The 26,718-nt window shown below is 40.7% G+C and overlaps 5 protein-coding genes across 8 annotated transcripts in view; 2 read left to right on the top strand and 3 right to left on the bottom strand.

Annotated features, from left to right (window-relative positions):
- Positions 1-57: 57 nt before the first annotated feature.
- LOC112152095 (ras-related protein Rab-19) lies at positions 58-5,149 on the top strand. 2 transcript variants are annotated; one of them, XM_024281387.2, is made up of 5 exons: positions 58-388; positions 461-538; positions 906-1,094; positions 2,573-2,756; positions 4,408-5,149. In XM_024281387.2, exons 2-5 carry the CDS (start codon positions 500-502, stop codon positions 4,686-4,688), a joined length of 693 nt encoding a protein of 230 aa, XP_024137155.1. In that variant the 5' UTR covers positions 58-388; positions 461-499; the 3' UTR covers positions 4,689-5,149. The 2 variants fall into 2 exon arrangements, with proteins under 2 accessions (XP_024137155.1, XP_024137154.1); XM_024281386.2 differs by having other exon boundaries at positions 58-219.
- Positions 4,049-9,112, bottom strand: hdhd5 (haloacid dehalogenase like hydrolase domain containing 5). Its single transcript, XM_024281362.2, has 8 exons — positions 8,831-9,112; positions 8,451-8,654; positions 8,266-8,378; positions 8,103-8,196; positions 7,998-8,031; positions 6,698-6,872; positions 6,435-6,623; positions 4,049-5,585 (listed from the first exon to the last, which is right to left on the bottom strand). The coding sequence occupies exons 1-8, from the start codon at positions 8,921-8,923 to the stop codon at positions 5,255-5,257; spliced, it is 1,233 nt and encodes a 410-aa protein (XP_024137130.1). The 5' UTR covers positions 8,924-9,112; the 3' UTR covers positions 4,049-5,254.
- A 1,094-nt stretch (positions 9,113-10,206) lies between these two features.
- ccdc77 (coiled-coil domain containing 77) lies at positions 10,207-14,693 on the bottom strand. 2 transcript variants are annotated; one of them, XM_024281355.2, is made up of 12 exons: positions 14,545-14,693; positions 14,012-14,057; positions 13,656-13,842; positions 13,439-13,581; positions 13,080-13,176; positions 12,487-12,577; positions 12,330-12,418; positions 12,060-12,208; positions 10,932-11,193; positions 10,747-10,863; positions 10,521-10,673; positions 10,207-10,449 (listed from the first exon to the last, which is right to left on the bottom strand). In XM_024281355.2, exons 2-12 carry the CDS (start codon positions 14,044-14,046, stop codon positions 10,303-10,305), a joined length of 1,470 nt encoding a protein of 489 aa, XP_024137123.1. In that variant the 5' UTR covers positions 14,047-14,057; positions 14,545-14,693; the 3' UTR covers positions 10,207-10,302. The 2 variants fall into 2 exon arrangements, with proteins under 2 accessions (XP_024137123.1, XP_024137122.1); XM_024281354.2 differs by lacking the exon at positions 14,545-14,693 and adding an exon at positions 14,333-14,477 and having other exon boundaries at positions 14,012-14,059.
- A 1,211-nt stretch (positions 14,694-15,904) lies between these two features.
- Positions 15,905-21,785, bottom strand: ccdc114 (coiled-coil domain containing 114; the record flags this gene model as incomplete). Its single annotated transcript, XM_024281361.1, is given in 11 exon segments — positions 15,905-16,214; positions 16,292-16,425; positions 16,541-16,709; positions 17,076-17,158; positions 17,338-17,472; positions 17,693-17,880; positions 17,955-18,022; positions 18,905-19,018; positions 19,380-19,499; positions 19,571-19,800; positions 21,596-21,785. Coding segments are annotated over 11 exon segments (1,296 nt in total). The 3' UTR covers positions 15,905-16,163.
- Positions 21,786-22,437: 652 nt separating this feature from the next.
- ush1c (Usher syndrome 1C) overlaps positions 22,438-26,718 on the top strand; it is a 24,147-nt gene continuing 19,866 nt past the window's right edge. Inside the window, exons 1-2 of one of the 2 annotated variants that reach the window (XM_024281347.2) lie at positions 22,438-22,628; positions 25,238-25,305. In XM_024281347.2, coding sequence (XP_024137115.1) covers positions 22,593-22,628; positions 25,238-25,305 — 104 coding nt within the window. In that variant the 5' untranslated portion in view covers positions 22,438-22,592. The remainder of the gene's footprint in view (positions 22,629-25,237; positions 25,306-26,718) is intronic. The other variant, XM_024281346.2, reaches the window with a different exon arrangement.

A 26,718-nucleotide genomic window follows, 5' to 3' on the forward strand; every position in this document is an offset into this window, starting at 1 on the left:
TCCACAAAGCTCCTCTGAGGTCTGGTGATGCAGCAGAAACCACTGCTGCTCAGCAGCTAAAGATAGAGCGCCGCTCACACTCCGCCATTGTCTGGCGTCCAGCTGGATCCTCTGTGGGCTGAGATGACGACAGGATCCGGTGTGTGTGTGTGTGTAGGGGCCGGTTCAGAGCAGCGTCTGAACTAGCATCTCGCAGACGTCCGTTTGGTGAAGCTGCAGGTAAACTCCTTTGGAATGGTCTGTTTGTTCCAGAGCGTCTGTGGAATGTGCTGATGGTCGCAGACGGAGGCTCCATGCGGGTCTGAGAGGAAACGTCTATCAATGCTCTCCTGAGCCTCCGAGCTGATCAGATAAATGAACTCCATCTCTTCAGTTTTTCTGATTTATGGTGACGTGGAAATGTTTAACCTGTTTAACGGGTAATGAATAATTCACTGACTTTTATTTGCTCGTTTTCCAGGTATTACCTCCTGTTTGAACAGAAAACTGAAGCTCTAGGATGCAGTGGTGCAGCTGGAGGTCACACCTGCAAAGACAGGTAGTGGGCGTGTCTATCGTAGAATGAAAGTAAGAAGTTCTGCAGAGTCCAGAGGGCAAACACAGGCTGAGGACTGAGGCTGGTTCAGAGATAAAGAACTAGGATTTTTACCCTCCTGATGGATCACCAATCTCCGTTTCTTCTTTAAAATGCTTCAGATGGAAATCATCGGTCCTCAGTCTTGTGTCTTGGTGGCTGTTTTAGGAAAACACTCTCTAACTGACGTGTTACGGCTCTCGTAGACGTGATTCTCCTCTCCTTTTTGGAGGATGTGACCGTCCGTTGTGTAAATAGTCACTGTTGACTCAACAAGGCGTCCATAGAGGCGCAGAGCTTTAAAAAAGACGCCGTTTCTGTCACCATGCAGCCTGCGTGCTCGGAGAGCGAAGACTCCTTCGACTTTCTGTTCAAGATCATCCTGGTCGGGGATTCGGACGTGGGGAAAACCTGCCTGGTCCAGAGCTTCAAGTCTGGCATCTTCATGGAGAAGCAGCAGAACACCATCGGGGTGGATTTCACCGTTCGGACCATGGATATTGATGGGAAGAAGGTGAAGGTGGGTGTTCAGCTGGTGATGTTTCCTGAGATCATTCAGAGCAGACTAATGGGTTGGTTTGAAAAAAAGCTTGTTTGGTTTGGAGTTCAGGAACAGTTGATGGTTCAAGGCCAATACTGATACTGCTCTGAAGGGTTCTGACCCACTAGGACGGGGGTCTGCAACCTTAAAGAGCCGTTCAGGTTGATTACTTACAGACAACAACCCAGTAGGAGCCATAAAGTCTTCACTCACGCTTTAGAAAAAAAGACACTGATATGTATTTATGTTATTGGTATATTGATAAATGCAAATGAACTATTATTTTTGGCATACATATAACTAGATATATACCTGCAGTGATAATCATGTGAATGCTGTAAGCTGAATGTCGCTGCTGAAGATACTGAAAATGCTGAAGCCAAAAGCTTGATAAAATACTGGCTAAAAAGCCAAATTAGGACAAAAAAAAACAACAATCAAAACAAACAAACTTAAAAATTGTATAATTTTGCCTAAACAGCTAGCGTGATACTAAAATATAAACTGAACTCCAAATTAGTAAAAAAAAAAAAAAAAAAAAAAAAGGGAAAATATATATAATTTTGACAAAACAGCTAGCATAATGCTAAAATATTAGCTACATTCCCAAATAGCCAACAGTACTGGAAAACAAATACATATAAATTTTCCAAAGCAGTTAGCATAATGCTAAAATATTAGCTAAACTCTAAATTAGCCAAAAGTACTGGAAAAAAGTATATAATTTTGCCAAAAACACTAGCATGATGCTAAAATAATAGCTACACTCCAAGTTAGCCAAAATTACTAGAAAAAAAATATATATTGCTAAAACAGCTACTGTAGAAAAATGTTAAAATATTAGCTAAACTCTAAATTAGCTTAAAAAACTGAAAAATGTCCAAATTAGCACAAAAAAAACCCCATCTAGCATTTTTCTAAAATAAAAGCTAAACTCAACCCTAAAAAAAAAACCCAAGTAGCTGCTGTCAGCAGTGATTTAAAATAAACTTTACTTTTCGTGGTGCATCTCAGTAATACATTTTAAATGTAACTAGCCAAAATCAAACCAGAGGCCCTTACTGTATTTTCCAAACCATAAGTTGATCCTAAAATCTTAAATTTGTTCAAAAATTGAAAATCCCCTGCATCTAAATTCTGGCTGTGCTTACTGACCTCAAGTTATTTTTTTGTGGTTCAAAAATCAGTCAAAATGTTTATGTTGTAATTGAGATTCACTTAATTTTTAAAATTTAAGCTTTTTATTTTTATTTTTTTACCGCAGAGCCACAATGGAGCGGTAAAAGAGCAACATGTGGCTCCACTTCGCCCGAACTTCACCTTTTAAATGCAGATTAGGCTCCTCCTTTGCCAGCTGATGCTCAGATTTTGTTTTTGACCTTTTCCACATCTTTGAGTTCTCCTTCCACCAGAGTTTTATGAGAATCCCGGCCTGTGTGTGTGTTTTTTTTTTGCAGATGCAGGTCTGGGACACGGCCGGACAGGAGCGCTTCCGCACCATAACGCAGAGCTATTACCGCAGCGCTCACGGAGCCATGGTGGCCTACGACATCAGCCGGCGCAGCACCTTTGAGTCGGTTCCTCACTGGATCAGGGAGGTGCAGCAGTACGGAGCTGCCAGCGTGGTTCTGGTTCTCGTAGGTATGTGGCAGACCTGTATGGAGCCAAATCGGGGCCAAAAAGATTTGAACCCAAAACCTAAAACAAATTCAAAAGAATATTGGTGTTTAGCCAAAAAAAAGTGTAAAATGTCCAAAACTTTTTGCTGTTTTAAAATAAAAATTATTTTCAGTACAAGCGCACTATAGCCTCTAGACCACACGAGATACCTGGAACTCCAGTAGTTTTAGCCATTTTATCCACGGATAAGGGCGTTTTCGATGCCTGTATGTAACACAATAAGATGGCGCTTTGAACAGACTAGAACAGCGTTTTGTACGCCATCAAACTCTGATTCTTATACCCGTCTTGGGTTAACTTCAGACTATAGTACAGACAATACAGCCATTTCCTGACCGTAATTATAACAGTTCTCACAGTCAGTAAACGCACCAGGACTGAAGTTACTAACCTCATCAATTTTGATTGGTCCATCGTGTTAGCCCCGCCCCAACGGCGCGAAAAGTTTTGATACTGAGATTTCAGATTCGAAAATAAAAAAATAGTTGAACAAAAAAAAGTTTTGAATCTGAAATTTTCAGATTCAAAAATTAAAAAATAGTTAAAAGTGAAAAAAAAAAAGATTTCAATATGAAATTTTGTGTTTTGAAACCTAAAAAAACAAAACATTTAAAGCTGAAAATAATCAAGTTTATTTTAGAATAGCAAAAAGTTTTGGATATTTTACTTTTTTTGTCCAAACACCAATATATTTTTCAATTTTTTTAATTTATGTTTCAAATCTTTATGGTCCCGATTTGGCTCCATAGACCTGCAGAGGCTCAGGAAAAGGAAAAAGTACCCAAAAAACTCGTAATGCAAAAACATTATTTTATTTTGAAAGGGTTGCAATCAGGTTTTGTCAAAAAGTTTCTTCTTTTATTCAAAGTAAACATTTTTAATAAACTATAAATGAAAATAAAAATATGTAAACACATTAGAACTTGATTTAAACTTCTCAAGGAACAGAAACAGATGGATGAGAAGAAAAGTCTTTTCACCTTCTAGGATTTTCACTTTTACAGATTTGACTGTGACAAAACATCTCAAAATGTATTACAAAATACACGAGAGAAGAGTAAATCAGAAAAAATAGACAGCCATCACTTCAGAAGCTCATCTGACTCATTTTTTTAAATTTGATATTTAGAGAAAACCATTAAAATGGAGCCCATTAAGAAAGAGAACCAGAAAAAGTTGACGGCTTTTGAAGCTGAAATGAGCGTTCTCGGATGACGTTTCTGCAGAATCTGAGTTTTTTTTTTTTTTTTTTAACGTTTGCAGACATTTCCAGCATTTCTGCCCTAAAACACTCAAACTGAGATGGAATCCAGAGTATATCATCTTTAAGGACGTTTTTTATAGAACAGTTAAAAATTGAGGCACATCTCTGCAGGAACTCATCGCAAACGTTAAAAACGTGATCATTTTCTAGAGTAAAAAACATCAAAGATCTAGAGAAAATATTAAAAGCAAACCTGAGAAAATGAAGAGTTTTACTCACTTTTTTTCTTTTGTTTTAGTTAGTTTTTCCATAAATGTGCACACGCGTGTTCACAAACATAAGGTGAAAGATTTAATCTTTTGCATTCTGCTGACTCAGTAAAAAGTGCAATTTTTTGCCGTGCTGCAGGGAACAAGTCGGACCTGCACCTGAAGCGACAGGTGCTGTTTGAGGACGCGTGCACGCTGGCGGAGAACAACAGCGTGCTGGCGGCTCTGGAAACTTCCGCCATGGAGGCCCAGAACGTGGAGGCCGCCTTCATCCTGATGGCTCGGGAGCTCATGGCTCGCAATGGCGCCGCCATGGCGGCGGAGGACGCCCCGCAGAGCGCCCTGCCGTTAAAGGGCAGCACCCTCCCCATCCATGTCAGCCCCCCACCAGACAAAAAGTGTGGGTGCAGAGCAAGCTGAGGAGAGTGGAAAACAGTATTTAAGCTTTTATTTTGAAAAGCTTGAGTGCTTTTTGTTAATATTCCTGACTGTTGCTGAACATAACTGCAGTGGAGATCTCTCCACATGGAAGTTCTTTTATTAGACCTACAACTTTTACAGGCTTTCAGAATTTTTCACTCTTTTTTCACGCTTCTGTCCCTTCACAATAAAGTGCCTCATATTGCACGGATTGCTCTTTGAATGAAGTAAACCGAATTTTCTTCTCTTCAGAAGTTTCATGAATGCCATCCGTAAAGCCTCACAGACTGTTATAATACCAGATATCCATCTTCACCTCCGCAGGGAAACTTTGTGCCTTTTTTAACATCTTCTGGGCATTTTCTTAGTTTAAACATCTGACTGCAAGCTAATGTTTGTTACAAATCTGAGTTAGGATTCCCCTCTGTGAGTTAAAAAAATAATAAAGTTCTTCATTTGAATATGACTTATTCCTGATTTCTATATTTTTGGGCTAAAACTGCTCGTTGCGACAGGTTCTCTGCTCTGGTAAACATCAGAGGCCTTCTGGGTTTGCTCCTGTGAGGCTACTCCAGCGGCCGGCCCTCCCGCTGGAACACCAGCTCCAGCGCCTCCTTCACGTCGTGGACCACGAAGGACGGCCGCAGGAGGCCCGGGTCGAAGCTGAAGTCCCGGTGACCGTGGAAGACGTCGGAGGGCGCCTCCTGCTGGTCTCTGCTGTACACTCCTGTGCAGACCAGGATGGAGCTGCAGCCCTCAGGGAGCTCCACTTCTGACCCATCCACAGCTCCGCCCACTTCTGTCGGAGTCCGGGCGTTTGCAGCTTTGGCGTGGCGGTGGGCCTGAAGGTACTGATCGTAGAGGTTGGCACCGTAAACATCAGACATGGGGTTATCCCTGGATAACAGGAACGAGGTGAGAATATTTTCTCCTCCAGGAAACCAGGTTTTGTGGTCCTTAACCCTTTAACACCTGAGCTTAAGTATCACCTGACGCTTAAACACAAAATCTTTAACTTACTGTAATCTTTCAACTGTTAACATGATCAACGTAATTCCAGTAGATTCTGAAGGAGAAATGCAGGGAGAGAACGACACGTCTGCCGCAGAGAAGAAGACAATCTGTGGCTCTCAAGGGCCCCGGAAGCTTCAAAAGCTTTGGAAATTTAAAAGAACCTCAGATACCACTGAATCTTCAGAAACTTTGAAAGCCCCTGAAGCATCATTGAAGCCTTAGAAACCACAAAAAAGCCTCTGAAGCTTTAAAACCTCTGAACCTTCAGAAACCTAAAAAAACTGAAGCCTCAAACCCTTTGATGTTTCAGAAGCCTCAGAAACATCTAAAGCCTGAAAAGCCGTTGAAGTTTCAGAAACCTGAAAATCCACTGAAGCCCCAAACCCTTTGAAGCTTCAGAAACTTCAAAAACCCCATAAAGCCTCAAAGCATTTAAAGCTTTAAAAACCAGAAAAAAATCACTGAAGCCTCAAACCCTTTGACGTTTCAGAAGTCTCAGAAACATCTGAAGCCTCAAAAGCCTTTGAAGCTTCAGAAACTTCAAAAAGCCACTGAATCCTTAAAGCCTCTGACGGCTTTGGAGCTTCAGAAACCTGAACTTTTCTCCTTCAGATTCTACTGGAATCACGCTGATTGTGTTAATCGTTGAAAAGTTACACTAAACCAAACAACATAAACACTGGAGCTCTGGTGTTAAAGGCTTATAGACCGAATGAAGACACCGGTCGGTACCCTATGGCATACAGCCTCTTCACCGGTCCGCTCCATCCAAGCTTCTTAGCCTGCTGTCGGATCAGGAGCTCGGCGTAGTTGTAGGTCACCACGCTGGGTTTACCGATCAGCGCTTCGTACTTCAGCTCGCGGCCCGTGACCTTCTGGTACAGGTTCTCCAAGCACACCAGGAACATGCCGTGGCCAAACCTGCAAAGGAGGGAAAACCCGTGAGAGAAAGCCTCACCGAACTGAGAACCAGAGTTCCAACCGTCCTGCTCGACCTCGGGTTCTTCGCCTCCGCCATCCACAGCAGGTCCATGTTGCAGGCCAGAACCGGGATGTGGGGATGCTGGGCCGTACTCCAGGGTCGGTCTGGGTCTCCGTTTGTCAGAAGAACGTCAACGATAAGTTGGAGATTGGTCTCCCACCGGATTGGCTCTCCGAACAAAACAATGGCTGCAGATCAGAAGATCCAGAATGGAGAACGGCTGGTTTACACTGAAACTAGGGCTGGGTAGATAAAATCTTAACAAGATTAAAAATCTTAACAGATCAATAATCAATTCATAAAAATATAAATAAATTTAGCACATGAAGCTAAAGTCAGTTAGCTTGATGCTAACGTTTAATGGAAATTCCCATAGGGCGGCTAATGCTAATGCTCAGTCGACCAAATCATACATTGCTGAGTAAATGAACATCTTTATAAACTCACAGGCATGAATTATACAAATTCTTTTAACAAAATATTTTTAAGTAACCATTTTTGATCTAAAACAAGGATCCCCAGACTTTTTCTTGTGAAGTTTTTTATTCACTGATGTGGGACTAGGGTCAGTTTGAAGTGAACAGAAAAAGTGTCAATCGCAGACAGAACTGCTAACATAGAACCCTTATTCTGTTAGCAGTTCGTGCTGCGATTGATGCTAACAGTGTTTTCTGTTAGCAAAACACTGTTTTGCTAACAGAAAACACTGTTAGTAAAACACATTTTTCTACCAGTTTTAGCAAACAATCTAAAAGCTAAATTGGAAAAATAAAAAAAATTACGTTATTGTGATATTGTGTGGATGTGAGTCGGAATCGGCCCGTGTGCTGTAGTTTGGGGAAAACATTGTTTTTGCTCATATTTTCTTCTTCTTCTGGAAAAATGTGTATTATTATTGCACGATCGCCACCTAGTGGCCAAAGTGAAACTCTTTCAAGGAGAGGCAGAACAATATTTATAATGTTAATGGTCTGAGCATTTTTGTTAGAAATTCTCCTTTTGAGAAGCCATGTAACACTGTATATAGTATTAACAATCTCATTATTTCACTAATAAATCCTACAGTATGTGAATTTTATCAGATCAATGTAAATATATTCAAAACGTATAGTAGATTATTAATGTATTTCTAAACAAATGTGTATAAAAGTGTAAATGGAAATGAGTGGATCAAAAGACTAGAAAAAAAAAACAAAACAATTGTAATCGAATCGATCCAGGCTCTTGTGAATTGAATCGAATAATTTCTGGAAATTACTATGGATACCCAGCCCTGACACAGACGGTTCATTTCAGATGTGTGATAAACTAACCTTCTATTGGCCGTAAGCCTCTAGTGGGAGGAATCTGAAAGACAACGTTCACCGTAAACCTCTAACCCGTCTGAGACGAAACCAGAAGCTTTCAGTTCCACTTACAGAGTCCTTGGGCCGCCTGCTCTGGTCCACCATATCCAGGACCGGGTACGCTTCTCTGAGCATATCTATGGTAACGATGTCCTCAAAGCCCAAGCTGGGGGTTCATGAGTTAAAGTTGGCTTTCTCCAACGTTCAGAACAAACTTAAACCAAGAAGAGGATACTTGTGCGCCACATCCTCAACAGGACCCTGACCTGAGACCAGAACGTGCTTTTTGTGGAACTGGGAGAATGCCCTCAAAGGACTGTGGGACAGCATCACCTGGTCTGGAGACACCTGCATCAGCAAGCAGGTGAGGTTAGAGCAAAGAAGTGAAACAAAGCTACTAATGATGATGATGGCCGTTACCTCCACCTCCAGCAGATGGGACAGATGTTCCGCTTTGGCCTGCCTCATGCAGTTCCCGGCGTTGGTGACGAACACCACAGGAACCTTGTACTGGCCCCTGCGGTCCACCAGGTTCCTGAAGATGCGTTTGGCTGCGGGGATAGGCGTCCCGCCTCTGACCAGAACGCCATCGATGTCGAAGAGAAGGCCAAAGGAGCCGCAGCCCTGGGGAGGGAGTGACCCGGGGGGGCAGAATGGTGGGGTTGATCATTAACACACTGAACTCACACAGACTTTGTTCTCAGAACATGAAGTTCAGTTTCAGAGCAGCTGATGGGTCAACAACAACAACAAGAACACATGGTGAATAAAAAGTCTTCAAGCAGCTCTCCTGTACTCACGGGGCTGTAACTCCTGCAGGGGGGGTTCGCTGACCCCTCACAGCTGGACCTCAGCAGCCGCCGGCAGATCCTCAGACACCCAAACCTCTGCATGGCTTCAGGCACGTGCGTGGAAACGGCGCGCGCGCGAGCGGCCGTGTTTTACCGCGGAGATTCCGAGTGTGACAGCAGAGGAACCGGGAACCGGGTCAGGACCTGAGCAGAGGTGACAGCCGCTCCGCACCCGCGCGCCCCCTCGTGTCGTGTTGACCCGCCCCGGCATCCGTCGGAAGAGAACCACTTCCGGGTTGAAATCTACTGTCTGACCTTTACTTTACTAAGAGTTTATTGTAGTTTATTAGCTTTATTTTTACTTTTAATTTGCGTTTAAACATATTTTAATCAACTTTGTGCTCATTTGTTTCGCTAGATGTTTAATTTAAATATGTTTTAACGTTTTAAATTAAAAACGTCTTCCCAATGTTGATCTGTGAATGCATAAGTAACCCATTCTTAATCTACTTAATAACAACAACAATAATAATAATAATAATAATAATGATAAATGTTTTATGAGTGTTTACGTCCGAACCGAACAGGAAAATTGTTTTTTTAAGTGCATGCTCATTTTTTTTTATAAACTTTATTGGAAACAATTTTCAGTACACAAACTGCATAATAACCATTAATACACACTGTACATGTGTACAAACAGCAAAAAAATTTTTAAATTAAATCTAAATATTATAAAATGCCAGGAGTTGAAACAAACAAAAAGTCATACAGTGAGCAAATAAAAGTAGGATAAAAAAATTATAGTTTACATTTTAAATTAATTTATATTGAAAACAATTTTGAAGACATTTCACAGCCTTTTATTTAAAAAAAAGAATACAATTATTTTGTTACTTCAATTTAATGAAATTACTTGAGTTTAATCCCTTTGTAACCATTTTCTTCACAATTTTTTATTTTGCATCATGACCTAATCTTAGTTTTTACACTTATTTTATTAAAGTAAAACTCCATTAAGGAGATTTAAATTTATAAATATGAGATGTTATGTAGAAATTTTCTTTTATTCTTTGGAAAAATGTTTTTTTTTTTTGTATTGAAAGTCATCAGCTTCTGCTTTGAGCTTCAGTTCAGGAAGTTTCTGTTTGCTGAAACATCAAAGTGGATTAATAATAAGTTTGTGAAGCGTCTCTCCTTCTAGATTCTCCAGGATGACGTGGACTGAGAAACGTGTGGATGTAAAACCATGTTTCTGAGTGAATCCTGAGCCAAACCTGAAGAGGGAAGAGATTATCTTCACGAGGACTTTCCCTGTGAAACCTGAGCTCATTTCTGACGGATAATCTAGAACCCCTGATCTAGAGAGAAAAGACTGATTTGAATCAATTTTAAAGAAAGCTTTTATTGTTTTTTTAGATTTAAAAATATCAGGATTCAATTTAAATATATAAACAAACAAATACGGCTTGATAAAGTGTTCAGCTGAACCGCAACTCGTTCTCCAGTCCGTAGATTTTGGCCTTCAGCCTCATCAGTTCCTCCTGAAGCTTCTTGGTTCTGGAGTTGCTCTGACGGACCTCGTGCAGGATGGCCAGGTCCTGGTCGGGCCCGATGTTCAAAGTGACCTGATGACAAAGTAAATCTGAGTGAGTTCCAGCCCAGGTGAGAAAAGGCCTTCAGGTGACGCAGCTCAAACCTTTATCAGCTGCTTCTCCACATCTTTGAGCTTCTGTCGGAGCTGCTTCAGATCCGTCTTGAAGCCCTCCACCTCCATGACCCGCCTCTTTTCCGAAGCCTCGTAGCGCTGAGTCATCACCTGCAGACGCTTGGCCATTTTCTCAGAGCGTTCCTGAGTGCAGACAAACATTTACCATAAAGAGAAAGTTCAGAGCGCCCTGCAGCAGAACGATGGACGAACAAACCTGGAATATCTCTCTGCCCACATCCCCTTTCTCCCTGATCTGGGACAGTTCGGTTTCCATGCCGATGCACTGCTCTCGGTACATCTCTGCCAGGCGCTGAGCTTGTTTCAGTTCCTCCTGTGAATAAGGAAAACCATCGTCTCTTTTCCCGCCTAAAGGAACGCTCAGATCTGCATGAATCCCACCTTCAGCTCCTCCCTGTGCGGTTGCTCCGCCCCTCGCTGTGGTTGGGGGCGGAGCCGGGCCGTGCTGCTGCCGGGCTGCCACGCCCTCCCCGGCTCAGGCCCGGCAGGCCCGGCCTTCCTCAGGCGCAGGTGGCAGGAGTCCAGCTCCCGCAGAAGTCCGTCCTTTTCGGCCATCCAGCTCTTCTCGTGCGCCCGGCTCTCAAACTTGAGCTGCAGGAAGTCCCTCGTGCTTTCATGAAGCAGGTTCTGAGTCCGCTGGAGCCTGACGGGTCAGGACAGCAGAGTCAAGGACCAGGCGGGTTTTAGGTAAAACAGGAAGGTCTGTTCTCACTAGAGCTGCCACGATTAGTCGACAAATCGACGACCAATCAACTATTAACTAATTTAATAGTCGATTAGTCGTTACTTTATATTATAAGGAGTCAGAGTGTAGTAAAGTTGAAAATTATAACGGCATTCTGCTAGCTTTTTGTCATTTATTAAGGTTCTTAGGCTATTTTGGAGTTTAATATATTTATATTTTGGCTAACTTAGGCTTTTTTTGTTTTTATGCTATTTTGGAGTTAAGCTAATATTTCAGCTGCATGCTAGCTATTTTGGCTAACTTTGTTTTTTGTTTTGTTTTACTTTTTTAGACTAATTTGGGGTTTAGTTAAAATTTCCTCTACATGCTAGCTATTTAGGCTAATTTGTTTTTTTTAAAGCTTTTTATGCTAATTTGGAGTTTAGCTAATATTTCAGCTGCATGTACACGGTTGCTGTTTTGGGTAACTTAACCTTTTTGTCATTTTTTTAGGTTAATTGGGCATTTTACTAATATTTTAGCTGGCTATCAGCTTTAGCGTTTTCAGCTGTTAGGTTTAGCCATTTCAGCTTTCAACTTCAGCGTTTTTAATCTATTAATTTCAGCATCTTCAGCAGCCAAATTCAGCGTACAGCATTCCCACTAGCATTATCACAAGTAATGCCATATATCTAGTTTTTAGTTAGTTTAAGGCTAATGATGGTTAAGATTTGTGTTTTATATACAGTTTGTGTATGACCCGATTAGTCGACTAATCTGAAAAAATAAATGTGATTAGTCGACTATTAACATAATCGTTAGTGGCGGCACTAGTTCCCACTGACTTGTCGCTAAGAGCGGCGATGCGCTCCTGGTCCCTCCGCTGCTGCGCCTGAGCCTCCTCCGTTTTGATTTTCCGGTCCTCCAGCAGAGCCTCCATCTGCTCTTTGGCAAGACGAGTCTGCTCCTCAAGCTGAGCCTGGAGCGCCTCCACCTGGAGCCGAGAGTCCCACCAAAACAGCATGAGACGCTCCAAGGAGCCCCAAACCAAAACGTCTTCTTCACTTGTTGTGAAGAGGAGTGTGAGACGCCGCCTTCAGGCTCCTCCCTCTGACCTGCAGCAGCAAAGTCTGGTTGTCGTTCTTGTACTTCTCCAAAGAGTCCACGCTGTCTCCATCTGCTGCTTTACTCCTCTTGTTGCTTTCTGTTCAGATAGAAACCAGTGAATGTAGAGTATAAATAGAAACAGTAGAATATAAATGAAAAAAAAACCTTTTCTGGAGGCTGCTGGTCTGATCTTTGTTGGTCTGAGGTTTAGCTCGTCTTCAGCTGCAGAATCGGACCGTTTCTGCGTGACGGTGACCTGAACACGAAGATCCAAACAGGTTCAGAAACAGTCAGCATTGGGAGGCTGTTAGGGAAACAGACATCCTCAACAGATCAGATGAATCCCTTTGGGATTGGACGGTCACAACAGTTCCTGCACCGTTTTCTAACCACTGCAACTTCAGCCAGCCTTTGATCTTAAAGGGTGACCAAACAGGGAAGTAGGAGGCTGACTCCACCCACAGCCGAAATTTGATCAGAGGGGCGGGGCTGGGGAACGAGACTTTTATCATTACTGGAGCTGCAGATTGTGACGTGGTTTGACCAAAAACTTCAGGTTTTTTATGCTGCAACATTCATAAAAGTGCCGAACAGATGAAGGCATGCGTCCGTCTGCAGTCATGAAATGACAGAAATACAGTAAAGAGACTTCTGGCGGATAAACGGGTGGGAGAGCGGTGCTGAGTCAGCACACACCCCGAAAGTGAGTTCTGGAGGTTCGGATGCTGCAGGCTGCTTCAGTCATGTGACTAACACACCTTATGAGGAGGTTCTCGGTGAAAGTATGTGACCTCTCCTGCATCAGGACCCACGAGCCCGAGGAGGTGCTGGATTTTCTTCCTGTCCTCCAGCTCTCTGAAAAACAATCAGGTGATCAATCAATCAATCGATCGATCGATTTTTAACCACGCAGGTTAAAGTAAATGTTTTTTCATTTTACTTTGATTAAAAACGTTCCTTCAAAGCTTTAAAAATGTCCGATAAAACCTTCTGGATTGAGAACTTTGACAGGCTATATTTTAAAAAATACTTTTTTTTTTCATGCATCCGTTTACCTGACCCTCTGCTCAGGGAGGCGGAGCCTCCACCTCCTCAATGAGCTGCTGACCTGTCCTACCTGATCTTCAGCCGATCGTTCTCTGCGTACAGCCGCAGCGACTGCTCCCTCTCTTGGAAGAGGTAGACCTGCATGTCACTCAGAGCGTTCTGCAGCTCCGCGATCTCTCCTTCACGCTGACGTAACTCCCACTGGAGTTTATGCTGGACGACGAGATGACAGCAGTTGTCAGACTGGAAGAGGAGTTTCGATAAATGACGGTTCCAGCCCCCCCCACCTGGTCGTCGATGATGCTCCTCTGCTTCTCCAGCATCCGCAGCAGGTCCTCGTTTTCACCGTCGTACTGAGCGATCTTCTGCCGGTAGAACTCCAGGAGTTCTCTGGAAGGACGGAGGTACGCCAGCCGCTCGTGGACCGGCGGCAGAGGAGATTCTTCCTCCTGACCGGAGCCGCGAGTGCTGGATCTGTGGGACACACGGGAGATAATCACTTCAAATCGATCTTCACTGATGGGATCAACATGGATTTTAGACTTTTATCTTCGAATTAGGAAAGCAAAAACGTTCATTTGTGACGTATAAATTCATAACTGTATTAATGAGAGTTGCACTTTAGATGAACTGTTTCTCTTGCCTGCGCGGTGTTGCTCGTTTCGCTGGAGATCCCATCCTGGAAAAAACTCTGAAAAACAGAAAACAATAAACGTCATTTCTGGATTCTAAACCCTTAATGATCACATTCTGAAAAGAAAACCAAAAGCAGCAGAAAACAAATGTTTTTAGACGCCGTAAATACATCTACTCTCCTTCTAATGAGACACATAGAAAAGCAGATAAACAAGAACAGAATGAAACGGAGTTTGTGTTGCTATGGATACAACCGGAAGGGGGCGTTTTCCCCCATTTTCATAACTTTCATTCATAAAGTTTCAGTCCAGCTCCTTGACAGACTTACAGACTCATGTATAGAAGCAGCATAAACGTAGACGGTTGTTTTCTACGGTCTCTGTGGAAAAAGCTAAACTTCCATGTTTGTCCATCCTCCGTTCCAAGAAAGAACAGAGTCGTTAAACTGTTTGTCTGGACAATAAATGCGCATAAACGGTGATGAAAGCGCGGGAGAAAAACGATCTTCGGTTATTCCCACGTGGATTCGTGATTACGTACCGATCAAAGTGCCTGTTCTTGTCCGGTAATCGTTAGGCGGCGGCGTTGCTGTTTAAATCCAGTCGGACCGCCCCCTTTTCTTTCTTCTTCTTTGGCTGAAAGAAAGCCAAGTTTATGTCGCCCCCTGGCGGCAGGGTCTTCGAATGTCTGCCATTCATGATAGTTTTTATTTTTTTATTGACAAATTCAACGTTACATATCATAATGACAATAACAAAACAAAGGGCGATGTAACATCTTAGAAACAACACACAGTAATAAAGTCTGAGCAGTCAATAAAACCATAAAAGCATTATATAAAATAAAATAATTGTAATGTATTAAAACAATCCAAAATTCGAAATAAATAATAAGAAAAAAGGCACTAGAATGAATAAATTGAAAAATCATCTAAAAATTTCAAAGCATTTTTTATTTTCTAGTCTTTGAAGGGGCTGCCATAAAATATTCAAATTGTTTCTGAAAACAAAAATGGTTGGGACTTATTAAAAAAAGACATTTGTGAATAAAGAAAAACACTAAAATTATTAAACAAAAATTGTATTCTTTTGTCTTTATTAATACAACCAAATTGAATATTAATATAGCTAAATGAAGGAATTTTGTTTTTTGTTTAAATCCAAGAAATTCCAAGAAATATTAACCGAGTTACATTACTGGAAAAGATGTCTTTGAGGAACATTAACTAAAAATGATCTTAATTCAGCCAAAATTAAGGTATTTTACACAAACATTCAGAAAATGATCTAATCATTTATAAGTAAATAAAGTAACCTTGGAATCTCAGTCATGCTAAGGTATTTGTGAGCAAAATACTGTTTTCTGCTTTTAATTTGCATTTTAGTCATTTTTATCAGTGTTCAAACTTTTTTATTATTGAAAAAGTTTTAACTAATTTATCATTTAGAGTAACTGCAGTTGTGGCCTTTGTACCACTATTTACCTTTTAAAGTAAATTCAGTCAATTTTCTTTTGCTAAATGGGCTCAGAACAGACACTGATTACTTTTAAAATAAGTTAAATGGAAATTGTGATAATAAAAAAAAATCAAACTTTTAAATTTTTTTATTGACACAGAAGAATCTTCAGACCTGCCTCGGCCATCAGCATTCACATAGAATTGAAATGCACTTTTATAGTTTTTTTTTTTCATAAGTTTATAAAAACAACAAATCTTTATTCAATAACTATTAATACACACTGAAGAAAATAAGATGCACTTTGTTGAAATGTTTCAATTTCCACCGTTGATGGTTTTCTGTTTTTTGAGGGACAGATTTGCTAAATGTCATTTAACATTTTTTTTACCCAGAGGGAGATGGATTCACACATTAAAAACAAAAATAAAAATCACGAGTGATTCTTGCAGAGTAAATATGATGTTTTATTGCACTGAGGCGCTGCAGAGCACAGCTCCTCCTCCGACAGCTCCTCCTCTGATAGCTCCTCCTTTGACAGCTCCTCCTCCGACAGCTCCTCCTCCTCATCGATGAAATGTCTTGTTGGAGACATGACCTCCATGCTGAGGAGCTACACAGACACATCCAGCAGCGGTTCAACCTCCTCTGACTGACAGAATTTCAGACATTTCCATTCAAACTCAAACCTAAAGCAGCAGGTTAAACATCTGGACGTTTTTTCTTTGAAGGCGTTGGATTTTTTTCCTGTTTCTGTCAAGACAGAAAAGCAGTTTTAGAACCCAGACGTATCCTCGTGTTCGTGTCTCTGAGAGCATCAGAATCCAGACCTTGAACTTCTGGAGGACCTGTATGGTCAGCAGGTAGTTGGTGATCTGCTCCAGGAGGCTCATGAGCATTGTGGTGTCATCCTCGGGGATCTCCAGCTGCTTCCACAAGGATGTGAAGGGAATGCTGTGTAACTCTGAAACAGGAAGTCAGGAGAAGCGGCGCCACTCTCGGTTAGATCAAAGGAACCACAGAACTTTCTGTTTCTGTGAGTTTTTGTGAGCAGATGGATTTTGATGGAGAAGTCTCACCTTTTTCGAAGTCTTCCCTGATTTTGGTGAAGGTGATGCATTTGTGTTCACAGTCCTCTATTTGAGATTCAACCCTCCTCCATTGTTCTTCATTCGTCTTGTGTGAAACAGAAAGAGCTTCTTTTTGCTGCAGATGTTCAGCTCGAAGGGAATCAATCTCTGCTTGGATCTGTGGAAAGGCAAAAGAAAAGTCTAGAGGTTCTTCTGCTCTCATCCCATCTGTTGGTTCTCAAGGTTCCAGCTTCAAATGAAGCTCCTGGCTTTAAGAAGTCTGATCTAATGAGAGTTTCTTCAAAGTTTAAGACAGCAAGAACTCAATCCAAGCCAGCACTGAACAAAACTCAACTAAACCAAACCTTAAACTTAAACTTAAACTTAACTAAGGTAAACTACACTCAAAACCAAGATTAATCAAATTGCTATCACTAAACAAGACTAAACTAAACTAAACTAAACTAAACTAAACTAAACTAAACTAAACTAAACTAAACTAAACTAAACTAAACTAAACTAAACTAAACCCTGTCAGGCTCACCTCGCTGCTCAGCTCCTTGTGGGCCGTGACTTTGGCTTGTTGGATGTTCAGAAAACTCATTTGTTCAAAGATTTTCTGCTCGTCTGTTTAGAGAAAAACCAACATGAGATTCACACAAATTAAAAACTGGATTTAAGAAACTAAAACCGAAACTTCTTTAGAAGATTACTGGTGATGAGTGAGTAATAGGAGCCCGATTGAGTTGGTAAAATCAACACATTGGAACTCATGCAGGTCTGTTTATGTAGCAACACTTGTTTACTTTTGATGAAGTTGTTGACCAGGACGTCCAGGTCGTCGACTCCTGACGCTGCCTGAATCTTTTCAAAGGCTTCCGTCAGAGCGTCCAGGGACACCACCCCTGAATCCCCCATGTTCTGCTTCGCCCTCGTAGGAACTGGAATCAAAAGATCCAAAACAGAATCACAGACTCGTGTGTAGGAAGCTGCCGTCTTCTGAGGGTTCTCTGAAGCACAAACAACTTTGGAACGTCTTCATCAAAGGGATTATCAGAACATCTGCTGTACATTTGAAATGTTTAACTCCTCCCACAGATCCATGTTGTTCTGGTTCTGAGAAACAGCAGCAGAACTCCGGGAGAACCCTCTGCTTCTTACACTTCTGTGGTGTGACTCCGCCGCTGCTGTCCAGACCGCCCCTTCCGCTGCTCTTCACGACCTTGAAGTCTCTGCGGGTCATCTCCAGCGCAATCACCCGGTTGAGTTTCAGGATCTCGGCCTTGGTTTGGGTCAGCGCCTCCCCCGCCTGCTCCTGTGTGACAGCCATCTTGGACTGGACCTCCAACCTTATGAGCGGGACAGAAACGTGAGCTTCATGTTCTGCTGATCCTATTGAAACCAGCCGAAACCAGCAGGTCACCTTTCGTGGTCAGCAGCGGCGCACACAATCATCTCCTCTCTGATCTTCTTCCTGACGTCCCGGAGTTCCTACAACACAGCAGCGCACGCCGTTCACAGGTGAAGCATAAACGGCGAGCACTTCTCTAACTGTTTTTAACCCTTTTGATGGACCAAAGCATTTCACAAACAGGTACACACTGTAATACACAGGTATACACACACATTCACACATAGGTATATACACACCTTCCACACACAGGTATATACACAGGTATACACCCACATCCACACACAGGTACACACACCCCATACTCAAACAGTCACACATAGGTACACACAGGCATACACACCCATTCACACACAGGTATATACACAGGTATACACCCACATCCACACACAGGAACACACACCCCATACTCAAACATTCACACATAGGTACACACACGCATACACACCCCTTCACACACAGGTATACAATCACATTCACACACAGGTACACACATGGTATACACAAAGATTCACACATAGGTACACACATGGTATACAGACCCATTCAAACACAGGTACACACAGGTATACACACACATTCACACACAGGTAAACACAGGTATACACACACATTCACACACATGGTATACAGACCCATTCACACACAGGTACACACACAATGGATTCACACACAGGTATACACACACCGGTGTTCACACACATTCATACAGTTTATCCATCCGTCTGAAGCCGCTTTACTCCCATTCGGGGTCAACCCATGAATGAGGGATGGAGGCGGGGTTTACCTTGGACAGGAAGATAGTCCACCGCAGGACATTCACACATATTTAGAGACACATTGATACACATTTATACACATTTATACACACATTCACACATTTAAACATCATCTTGACATGAAAATGAACACAAACGACAACAAAGAATGCACAAACACACCTACATGAGCGGGTTTCTGACCTTGTTCATTTTGTTGTACAGCTGCTGGAAGGAGGTTCTTTCATTATACAGAGTCTGTAGCTCCTCCCCCAGACCTCTGGTTTTAGCCACCTGTACGTTCAGGTCAATGGAGGCCTGGAATAGAAAGAATTTAAATTTACGATAAGATGAGAAGTGAAGAGTTTAAGAGTTTATTTATTTAAAAAAGGGACAATGCAGAAAAGAACATTGATTACATAAAACATGAAAAGGTTTAGCTGCATATGTTACTAATTTACACCTGTAGTTCCCACATGGAAAGTAAGAACAAGTCAAATAAGTCAAATAATTAGAGTCTTTTAGATTCGACAGATGATATGATCAACAGCTTTAAAAAAAGAACCAAACAGAGCCGATTTACAGAAACAGAGAGCAGAGCTTCAAATCAAGACACAGCGAAGCTGAGCACAACTGAAGACGGAGAATTCTGAAAACATGTTTTGTCTGTTGAGCTCACTCTGTGCCGCTTGTACTCCAGAGTCCGGATGGCCTTCTGAGTCTTCAGCCTCTCGGTCTTCGATGTGTCACGGACCACCTCTTTCCTCAGCTCCTCCAGGCTCAGCTTGGCGCTAGAGACCTGTTCACACACAGACACGAGGCTCAAAGCGGACTCTGGGACCGATAGTCCAAAGAATGGACCCAACCAACCTCCTTCTGGAGCTTCTGGTGCTCCTGGCTCTCAGACTCCAGCTGTTGGTCCAGAATGTCTTTCTTCTGGATCAGACTCTGGAGACCGTCACGGTCCGGACTGTCCGGATGTCGGACGTGGATTGCAGGGAGGTGTTGCAGGTCCTCCTGTGGTTTTCTGATGAAGTCTTGGTCCCAGATGACGCTGGAGTGGAGACTTTCTCCCATGATCCTCTCTGAGGCGTGACTTTCTGTGTGGAAAGAAAACATCACAACTAAAGGAGGAACATAAATGCAAACAAAAAAATGAAAATGTGTCTTTGATGAGAGTTTGACTCTCATAAATGTTTAACTGTGACCAAATAGCGTATATTTCCCATTTTGTTTTGTTTAGTCTATGGAGCTCAATTGGGGCCAATATTATTTAAAACCCAAATAAAACAAATGAAAAAAAATGTTAGTGTTTGGACAAGAAAAAAGTAAAATGTCTAAAAAAATGTAATTATTTTCTGCTTCAAAAGTTCTGTTTTTTTAGGATTGAAAATTTTAATTTAAACTTTTTAAAACTTTTTTTTTTTAGTTTCAGATCATTTTTTTAATATATTTTTTACTTTCAAGTCTTTTTGTTTGGTTTCGACCGTAATTATCCAAGATTTTGATTGGTCCTTCATGTTAGCCCCACCCCAACGAGCCACAGCGGGGCCAAAAGGTTTGAAACTGAAATTTTCAGATTTGAAAGCGAAAAAAGAGTTGAAAGAAAAAAAAAACACGTGACACTGAAAAAAAGGCTTTGAAATAAAAAAAATAATAATAATTTTGAAATCTAAAAAACAGAACATTTGAAGCTGAAAATATTTTTTTTAGAACAGCAAAAACTTTCAGACACTTTACTTTATTGTTTTGGCCAAACGTTTTTTTCAAGTTTTTCATTTTGGTTCCAAATAATACTGACCCCAATTTAGCTCTGCAAAAACTCAAGCAGTTATTATTATTTTGAAACATGTTAAAGAAAACAATTTAATAAAAAGCTAATTCTAAAAGATTTTGAAACTATTAACTTCTACAATAAGTTTTTCATGTATTTAAATAGATTTCTGTACTGTAGTGTAATTACAATAAACAGAGCATTTCTAGTAGTTTGTTTGACATGTAGATGAAGAAATATGAATCAAATGGATTCAATTTTCTAGGCTTTCACACTCTCAATAATACTTAAAATAAAAAACAGGGCCAAAAATGTCTGGAGAACCTCACTCATATCTATTATTGTAACATTCTTATCCTTCTGTTAGGTCATTTCCACATGGAATCTCATTTACACACGTTTTCACCACAAAAGTGCAAAAAAGGCTATACGTGATGGTGTTTAAAGATATATTAATACTATTTTTCTGCTGAGATAATTCAGAAACTGTTAGATATCTTTTCTGTTTGTTCATGCAAAAAATATTGAAAGGATTTCAGTAGATTTAGTATTATTCACATATTCAAAGATTTCTCCCTGAGACCTAAAAATTACTTTGTTTTTAAACACACATTTTTTTTAATTTATTATTATTTCAGGCAAAATCCTACACACATAAATGTACATTTAATAATAAAACAAAATATTTTCCTAAATTCATTGAAGATATAAATTTTTACATCATAATCCACCAACAACAAGTCCTATTATCCCTGTTTTGTACACCGTTAACTACATTAATTATATTGTTGTAAACTTGAACTTGGTTCAATAAAGTTTAACACTGGGATGTCACGTGCACACTTAAACCGACTTAAACTTTCCAAGCTAAAAGTTTTCAATTTTTAGGAGATAAAATAGAAAATAAACTTAATAGAACAAATGTAGAAAATTTGGCAGAGAAAAAGAAGTTCCAGAGAAATAATTTATCATTGTTTATCAAATGTTTATCGTTTAACCCCAAAACCACGCCCACATTTGAACACTAGCTTAAACTGACTTTTGCTAGCAGCGACCGATTCTGAACCTTTATTCACCAGCTTCCTGTTTATGAAGACGACAAACAATAAAATAAATCTCACCCATTAAAAGCGACGAACCGAAGACCTCCTTCAGAACGGCCTCCGGACAGATCTCCCGTTGGTAGCAACCGTTGCTAGGCAACAGTCGCCGTAGAAGTCATGATGTCATTACTCACCAGGATATTCAATGGGAATTTTGATATTTTTAAATTTGTATTTAAAATATCAGTATGGAACTGAAGTTACCATCCTGATTGATTTGGATTAGTCCTTCATGTTAGCCTGTGTTAGCACAGTGGGGTCAAAAGGTTTGAAACTAAAATTTTCAGATTTAAAATCGAAAACAAAAAGTTGAAACTGAGAAAAAAAGTTTTTAAATTGAAATTTTAAGTTTTGAAACCTAAAAAGCAGAACATTTGAAGCTGAAAAATAATTAAGCTTATTTTAGTAAAGCAAAATGTTCTGACATCTAAAAAAAATTTGGTCAATTTGTTTTATTTGGATTTCAAATAATATTGGCCCCAATTTAGCTGAAAAGTGATCAGCTGTAAAACATTAAACTGAAAAAGTCCACGCTTGTCAGAAAAAATCGACAAAATTAGAAATATTTCCTTAAATATGTTTTTTCTGACCTTGACCTGTTGTGTGGATGAGGTCAGTAGAATAGTGTCCGTGCTGACGCTTTTTAAAACATATTTTATTATTATTATTATTATTACTTTATTATTATTTTACGCTGGACTCGAACATTAGGATAAATAGCCTATTTTTCAGACAAAACACCTATTTATTTATTTATTATTATTATTTAATCCAGTTCTAGTGTTTCATCTCTTTATTTTGGGAAAAAATTATAAAGTCTTAAAGGGAAATTTTGGTTTGTTGAATAAAAAAAAAATAAAAAAATCCCTACCGGAACCTCCGAATCGTAGGCTGACTTCAGCGCCTCCCCGGAGGAGGAGCCGGAGGCTGTGAATCAGAGGCTGACTTCAGCGCCTCCGCTCCGTGTTCGCCGCCGGTTCCCGTCCGTCCCCGAACTGCTGACCGACTGAGAGCGATGGAGCGGAAAGTTGCGAAGGAATTTCGCCACAAGGTGAGTTTCTGAGCTCTTGTTGGCGGGTTCGCCTGTTAGCGGACCGGGGCTCCGGCTCCACCTGTCACTCTGCTGGATCAGGTGACACAGGTGAGATGTTCAGGCCTGCGGCAGAACCAGGAAAACCATAAAAACGGTCCTTAAATATGTATAAAAAATCCGTATATCATCAATTAAAATAAGAGTCTACTATAAGAGAATGTTTTTGATAGGTTTCTAATTCCTGATTGAAGTTGTGACACAAAAAACTCTAATTTTTTTCATCAAAGTTTTATTTTCTCTGATTTGGGGGTTTACATGTTGTGTTTTTTCAGTCACTCGTTGCTCTCCATCCATCTTTGGCGACTTTAAGGTTTTTTCTTTACTTGATGTTGGAGCTTCACTCCTAAAAAAGGCTTCTTGGACTGAAGATGCTGCAGGAACATGACACCTGCATGTTGGAGCCTTTTCCGGCTGAGATCAGGCGGCGATGCCTGCAGCACAAAGGCCATCTCTGCGTCATAAATGAGCAGCTGAGCAGAAGATATGGGCTCAATTAAAAGGCTTGGGGGAGGACCCTCACAGCGTGACCTCTTTGTTTGTGGGATCTGTCCCTGTTCCCACAGAGCTGGGCGCTCTCCCAAAGGCCTGGAAGCTTCTCTGAGGGGTCCGTGGACAGCGTTTGGGTGCGTCACTGCACGCCCTTTTGTGTTTATGGGGCCAAAGTTTGCAGTTTAATCTCATTTATGAGGCTGTAAAGGTTTACTCACACCCATCGTTGAGCCGTCCTTCCTCTGAAGCTCCAAACTCCAGACTCTGAGGGCCGCTGATGTTTCTCTATCTAACCTGCTTGTGAAGCTCCTGATTGGCTGGACCGGGGATCTGCAACCTGTGGCTCTTTTATCTCTCCATGGTGGCTCCTTGACCAAACAGAAAATAAGTCATGGAGACTGCTGACCCGCCCATGTCGACTGTCGGAGTCAGCAGGTTCCTAAACCAAAACTACCAAAAGAAAACAAATAAACAAAGCCTTCAAACTAAGACTACCAAACCCCAAACTAAAATAACAAAACCCAGCAGTGTAAGACTGCTGATCTTTTATGTATGAGTTGTTTTTTTAGTCTTTTTATTTGGACCTTGAGTCAATAATAATATTCTATTCTATTCTATTCTATTCTATTCTATTCTATTCTATTCTATTCTTTGAGGCTCCTTCTAGGTTTTGATCAGTAGAAAAAATAACCCAAATGGCTCTTTTACTGTTAAAGGTTGCCGACTCCTGGACTAGACACATCAGTATGGAGCTAAGTTGGGGCCAATATTATTTGAAACCCAAATAAAACAACTTAAAAGAATATTGGTGTTTGTCTAAAATACCTGACACCTTTTGCTATATTAAAATAAACATAAATATTTTCAGCTTCAAATATTTTGTTATTTATAGGTTACCTGAAAATGTGAAAATTGTTCAAATTCAGATTTCAATGTCTGAAGTTACCACCCTGATTGATTTTGATTGGTCCTTTGTGTTAGCCCCGCCCCAATGCGCCACAGTGAGGCCAAGAGTTTTGAAACAGAAATTTTCAGATTCAAAATATTAAAAAAAAGAGTTGAAAGTGAAAAAATAGATTTGAATTTGAAAATGTAAGTTTTGAAACCTAAAAACAGAAAATTTGAAGCTGAAAATGATTACGTTTATTTTTAAAAAGCAAAATCTTTTGGATATTTTACATTTTTTAGCCAAACACCAATATTTTTTTTTAAATTTGTTTTATTTGGGTTTCAAATAATATTGGCCCCATTTTAGCTCCATAGAACATCATTCTTTTCAGCTTCAAATATTTTGTTATTTAGGTTACCTGAAAATGTGAAAATTTTTCAAATTTAAATTTGAAAGTCTGAAGTTACCACCCTGATTGATTTTGATTGGTCCTTTGTGTTAGCCCCGCCCCAATGTGCCACAGTGGGGCCAAAAGTTTTGAAACAGAAATTTTCAGATTCAAAATAGAAAAAATTTATTTGAATTTGAAAATGTGAGTTTTGAAACCGAAAAACTGAAAATTTGAAGCTGAAAGTGATAAAGTTTATTTTAGAAAAGCAAAAAGTTTTGGACATTTTACAATTTTTTTAGCCCAATATTTTTTTCCAATTTGTTTTATTTGGGTCTCTAATAATATTGGCCCCATCTTAGCTCCATACACCTGATCCTGGCAGTAGACCAGGCAGGACTTGAGGCCCGGAGTCCGACCCCTGACCTCCTTGGTGATGTGAAGTTTTGAGGCTGCAGCTCCCTCTGATGGGAGCAGGAGGTGTTGGGTGATATCTCCACATGTAAGGCGACACCGCTGAGTGTCCTCCGTTATTCTCCACCTGAGCCTTGAGGGTGAGAGGAGGCAGGACCTCCTCACTCCAACGCTCCTCCTCCGTCGGTCACACTGATTGAAGGTTTCCCTTCAGTTGAGGAAAGAATCAAAGCGCGAAAATGTGCATCAGCGACTGGCCGAAGCGTTTTCTGAAAACCATCCTGCTGCACCTGAGCCGTCACCAGGTGTGTACGCCTCCCGCGTGGGCGTGCACTGCGTGGAGCGTCCGGCTGTGAGGACGTCACCGTGTTTGTTTTCTGCTTTCAGGTGGAGCTGCTGATTGAAAATGACGCAGAGAAGGATTACCTGTACGATGTCCTCCGCATGTACCACCAGTGAGTCTGCAGTGGGGTGACAGTATGGGGGGTTCTAGATTTATTCATCTTCTTTTCTGTCACTCCTCCTCCAACTTCAGAGTTTCCAGGCTGAGCTCTTCAACATAAGATTTCAGATTCTTAAAAAGCTGAGGGGTGCATGTGAGGGGGCTGCATGTCCTCCTGGTTTCTGCAGGCAGACCTCGCCGGTCCGGACCCTGATCAGTTTCCTCTGTGCTCAGATCGGCTCGGGCAGCTGTCAACAAAAGCTCCATTTATCTCCATCCTGCAAATGAGTCTGAAATGACAGGCGTTAATAATTCACCGGCCATTTATTTTGCTGCTCTGCTGCTTCCCCTTTGTCTCCTTTTGAATCGCCACAGAGAGAACTTTGAATTATCTTTTCCATTAGCAGGACGGCGTCATTGTTCGGTCCGTCTGGATGTTTCACATGAGGATGGAGAAAAGCCGTGGTGTTAAAGATTCGGTTTTATCTCTATTTATTCTGATGGTTACGACCACTAAGTCATTCTCCGTCAGGAGAAGATTTCCTCAGTGAGCAGGTATGACTTTAGGTGATGCTGCAGCGAGGAAGACGGTCCAGCTGGAGCAGGTTTGTCCTCAGAAGCTCCTGAAGACCAAACATACTGTGGAGCCACAGGAGAACCTCCTAAGATGGTTGTGATCTAGATTAGGGTTCTCCAAACTATGGCCCAATCTGGTCCGGCCCCCTGAACACTATCAGAGATGCATGATTTATTTTTTATTTATTTTTTCTTAGTCTGGCCATGTGATCGAGACCCATTTATAGTGACTTTTTATTCCACTCTTCTGCAGTCTGGGCTCCTATCTGGTTATGTGTGACTTTCTGGAAAACTTGAAATTTTTGAGTTTAGACCCCTCCTGAAATTTTTACACTTCTTTTATTAGCCTACAAACGGACATCAGAGAAGAAAACAGCTATGTTATGGAGCTAATTTGAGGCCAATATTATTTGGAACCAAAATGAAACAACTTGGAAAAAAATATTGGTGTTTGGCCAAAAAAAAATTTAAAATGTCTGAAAATTTTTGCTATTTAAAATAAAACATAATTATTTTCAGCTTCAAATGCTTTTTTAGGTTTCAAAAATTCGAAATTTCAATTTCAAAACATTTTTTTCAGTTTCAAATCTATTTTTTCACTTTCAACTCTTTTTTTCCGGTTTTGAATCTGAAAATGTCATCACTGGGACTGTATGGAGCTATACATTAATTGAAGCCCAAATAAAACGAATTGAAAACAATATTATTGCTTGGCCAAAAACATTTTTAAATGTCTTAAACTTTTTGCTACTCTAAAAGAAATATTATTTTCAGCTTCCAATGTTCTGTTTTTTTTTTAGGTTTCAAATTTCAAAATTTCAATTGCAAAGCAGTTTTTTATAACTTCACC

Source organism: Oryzias melastigma, linkage group LG6 (assembly GCF_002922805.2).
Source record: "Oryzias melastigma strain HK-1 linkage group LG6, ASM292280v2, whole genome shotgun sequence".
NCBI lineage: Eukaryota > Metazoa > Chordata > Actinopteri > Beloniformes > Adrianichthyidae > Oryzias > Oryzias melastigma.

Coding starts and splice junctions, on each gene's coding strand:
- ccdc77 (XM_024281354.2), bottom strand. CDS start 14,355: ATGCTGCTTCTATACATGAGTCT. Junction 13,582..13,655: donor GGAGCATCATCGACGACCAG/GTGGGGGGGGCT, acceptor CTCGTCGTCCAG/CATAAACTCCAGTGGGAGTT. Junction 10,864..10,931: donor CGCACAGGGAGGAGCTGAAG/GTGGGATTCATG, acceptor CCTTATTCACAG/GAGGAACTGAAACAAGCTCA.
- hdhd5 (XM_024281362.2), bottom strand. CDS start 8,923: ATGCAGAGGTTTGGGTGTCTGAGGATCTGCCGGCGGCTGCTGAGGTCC. Junction 8,655..8,830: donor CCTGCAGGAGTTACAGCCCC/GTGAGTACAGGA, acceptor CTCCCTCCCCAG/GGCTGCGGCTCCTTTGGCCT. Junction 6,873..7,997: donor AGGCTTACGGCCAATAGAAG/GTTAGTTTATCA, acceptor TCTGATCTGCAG/CCATTGTTTTGTTCGGAGAG.
- LOC112152095 (XM_024281387.2), top strand. CDS start 500: ATGCAGTGGTGCAGCTGGAGGTCACACCTGCAAAGACAG. Junction 539..905: donor GGTCACACCTGCAAAGACAG/GTAGTGGGCGTG, acceptor GTCACCATGCAG/CCTGCGTGCTCGGAGAGCGA. Junction 2,757..4,407: donor CGTGGTTCTGGTTCTCGTAG/GTATGTGGCAGA, acceptor GCCGTGCTGCAG/GGAACAAGTCGGACCTGCAC.